Source organism: Hibiscus syriacus, unplaced genomic scaffold (assembly GCF_006381635.1).
Source record: "Hibiscus syriacus cultivar Baekdansim isolate YM2019G1 unplaced genomic scaffold, ASM638163v2 tig00110194_pilon, whole genome shotgun sequence".
Taxonomy (NCBI): domain Eukaryota; kingdom Viridiplantae; phylum Streptophyta; class Magnoliopsida; order Malvales; family Malvaceae; genus Hibiscus; species Hibiscus syriacus.
Genome location: NW_024062620.1, coordinates 729,690 through 732,690, shown reverse-complemented (window position 1 = coordinate 732,690; position 3,001 = coordinate 729,690). Strand labels below are relative to the sequence as shown.

The window sequence follows — 3,001 nt, the reverse complement described above, 5'->3', positions numbered from 1 at the left end:
TATTTTTACTCTTTAGACTTTTGGGATGTTCTTCTATGTTTCTTAACCATGTGAGATTGTTTTTTTTTAAAAAAAAAATTAAACCAAACAATATCATTTTGTTATGATTTTTTTAGCCCCAAATTTATTTTTTAATTATAGTTATATAATTATATTTATTATTTAATATGTTTTATCTTAAATATTATGTTGTAGTTAATTTGAATTATTTTGTTTCACTTGATTTTATGGTTTTAACTATATATGTTATGACTTGCTTTGAATATGACTTGTGATATACAAAATTATTTATTAAATATGTATTTTGTATTTTTATTTAATTTTTTAAATAATTATGACGTCGTCCGGTTCTTCCAACCGGTCGGACCGGTTCGACTGGTTGAACCAGTGAACCGATAGCATGACCGGTTCGTTAACCGGTCCGGTTCTGAAAACCATGCCAATAATTACCCTTCAAGTATTAAGTGTAAAATGTGTATTTAGTAACCTATCTATTTTTGTAGTTATATTTTGATCACTCAACTATTTTTTTTCATAATCATATTAAAAATTATCTTTTGGTAGCCGTCGTTAAAAAATTAGAAAAACTACATATTTAGTTATCCATCTATTTTCATGGGTCCGTTTTGGTCACCTAACTTTTTTAAAATCATACATAATATTATATTTTGGTTACACGTCGTTAAAAATAAATAAAAATATTGATGTGTTATTTATTTATTTCAATAAAGTCGTGACATTATATTATATTGATATTATTTTATGGTGACACATTAATATTACTGTTAATTTTTAATGATAGGTGATTAAAACGGAATAACAGAAATAAATGAGTGACTAAATACGTAAGTACCTTAAATAATTATTTCGTGCTTCAAAGGTGAGCACCATTTTACCGGCTATCTGACACAGCAAAAGCCAAAAGGCTTTCTTCATGGCACCAACTTCGATGATTGAAATTTATTAATGACATAAGAAAGGGTAGGTAAAACCAACGGTTGTTATCACTTCAATCACGTGGTGTGCCCCAACGCCCTGTAAATCCAAGGCAGCAAAAGCAGACAAGTTTGCTGAACCTTTTGATCCAACAACTGCAAGTCAAATGGGAGAAAATCACATGAATCACAAATGACAAGCTCTTAACCTACCTAGCCATCGACCACGTCTGCCCATCTATGACTTAGATGGACCAAAATGTTAGCTATCCCACGCTGAAATGCTGATGTTATAAGTTTCTGCCATTAATGATTTGGTATAAAAGAACCAGCACTCTTTAATTCCCCATTGCACTCTGAAACTCAACCAGCTTCGCCCTTTCCTTGCTTCCTTGCCTGCCTTCAAACTTCTGCAAACTTAGCTAGTAAGTTCAATTTTAATGATGCTCTGGTTTATACCATCTTCTTTTCTTCATTAGGTTAACATGACTTGCTGGTTTCTATCTCTGTTTTCTTCATTTTTCAGTGACAACTGAAATGGTAATGGTTGATGAAATCCCTTTCCCGTCCCAAATCACAACTACCAAGCCCCTCTCACTTTTGGGTCATGGTAAGCCTCTTTCATTCATGTTTTACTTTTACATGATTTTTGTTAGAGTTGCGTGACTTAAAATATTTTAATCGGGTCTGAAATGATTAGAAAGATGCTTGAATAGAGTTTAAAATGGGAACTTACAGTGACGAACAGAGAAGTTCAATCTGTGTAAAACTCTATTTTTCCCTTGACACGAACAGAGAAGTTCACTTTATTTTTACTGTAGTTTTACCTTGCTTACACTATTGCAATCATTTAGATTCAACAATCTACATTCACTTGTGGGACTGCAACAGGGATTACCGATATTGAGATTCACTTTCTGCAAATCAAATTCACGGCGATTGGGGTTTACCTTGAACCTGAAGTTATTGGACACTTACAACAATGGAAGGGTAAGCCTGGAAACGTGCTAGCAGAAGATGATGACTTCTTTGAGGCTCTTATTAATGGTACAACAACAGATCAATTCTTTTCATTTATTCTTCAAATCTGTAAAACAAGTGTCATTTAAAACAACTTTGGTCACAATTTGCAGCTCCGGTGGAGAAATTTCTGAGAGTTGTGGTGATCAAGGAGATCAAAGGATCCCAATACGGAGTGCAGCTAGAGAGTGCTGTGAGGGATCGATTGGCGGCTGTCGACAAATATGAAGAGGAGGAAGAAGAAGCCCTGGAGAAAGTTGTTGAATTCTTCCAGTCTAAATACTTTAAGAAGGATTCAATCATCACATACCATTTTCCAGCAAATTCAGCCACTGCTGAGGTATGTTTTTGAGGCATACCAGTATATCTATCCTCGAAACCAACCATTCATGCTTTAATGTGTGTGGGGGCGCTCGTGTGCGTGAACAGATTGCATTTACGACAGAGGGAAAGGAGGAAGCGAAAATCAAAGTGGAGAATGCAAATGTGGTTGAGATGATCAAGAAATGGTACTTGGGAGGAACTAGAGGAGTGTCTGCAACTACCATTTCCTCCTTGGCTAATGGTCTCTCGGCCGAGCTATGCAAATGAAGCTATGCTGCAGTCATATCATGAAGTTAATGGTCTTTCCTACAAGGTTGTCTGATAAACATTCTCTTTGTTGTGCTGCTGTTCTGTGCCAATAAATTTGATATGCAAGTTGGTTATAGTTTTGCTAATTTAGAACTTCCTTTGATTGTGGGAGAATCTGATTTCATATTTTCAGATTTTCTCGATTCCCTGTTAAAAGAGCCATATAGCACAAAATCATGATCACTCACCCTAAAAGAAATTCTTCTCCACAGATAAAGTAGTTTGCAATTAATTACGGGTAAATTTCACTTATGGTCCATTACCCTTTATTACAGTTTCATTTTCATCCGTAACTTGAAAATGTCACCTATGATTCAACCCATGCACCAGTCAAAGATTAAAAATTGAACTTTTAACGTCCATGTAAGCATAATTTGCCAATCTACATGCACATGAGATGGCTAACATTCTTT

At 34.8% G+C, this 3,001-nt stretch overlaps 1 protein-coding gene across 1 annotated transcript; it reads left to right on the top strand.

The window, feature by feature from the left end:
• The first annotated feature begins 1,251 nt into the window (after positions 1 to 1,251).
• Positions 1,252 to 2,674, top strand: LOC120217963 (probable chalcone--flavonone isomerase 3). Its single transcript, XM_039214991.1, has 5 exons — positions 1,252 to 1,360; positions 1,462 to 1,545; positions 1,827 to 1,982; positions 2,069 to 2,295; positions 2,385 to 2,674. Coding segments are annotated over exons 1-5 (630 nt in total). The 5' UTR covers positions 1,252 to 1,359; the 3' UTR covers positions 2,547 to 2,674.
• Positions 2,675 to 3,001: the final 327 nt, after the last annotated feature.

What these genes read in the sequence shown, in the direction of transcription:
- LOC120217963 (XM_039214991.1), top strand. An exon ending in CCTCTCACTTTTGGGTCATG is followed by an intron (nt 1,546 to 1,826) that starts GTAAGCCTCTTT and finishes GGACTGCAACAG; the next exon opens with GGATTACCGATATTGAGATT. An exon ending in CTTTGAGGCTCTTATTAATG is followed by an intron (nt 1,983 to 2,068) that starts GTACAACAACAG and finishes CACAATTTGCAG; the next exon opens with CTCCGGTGGAGAAATTTCTG.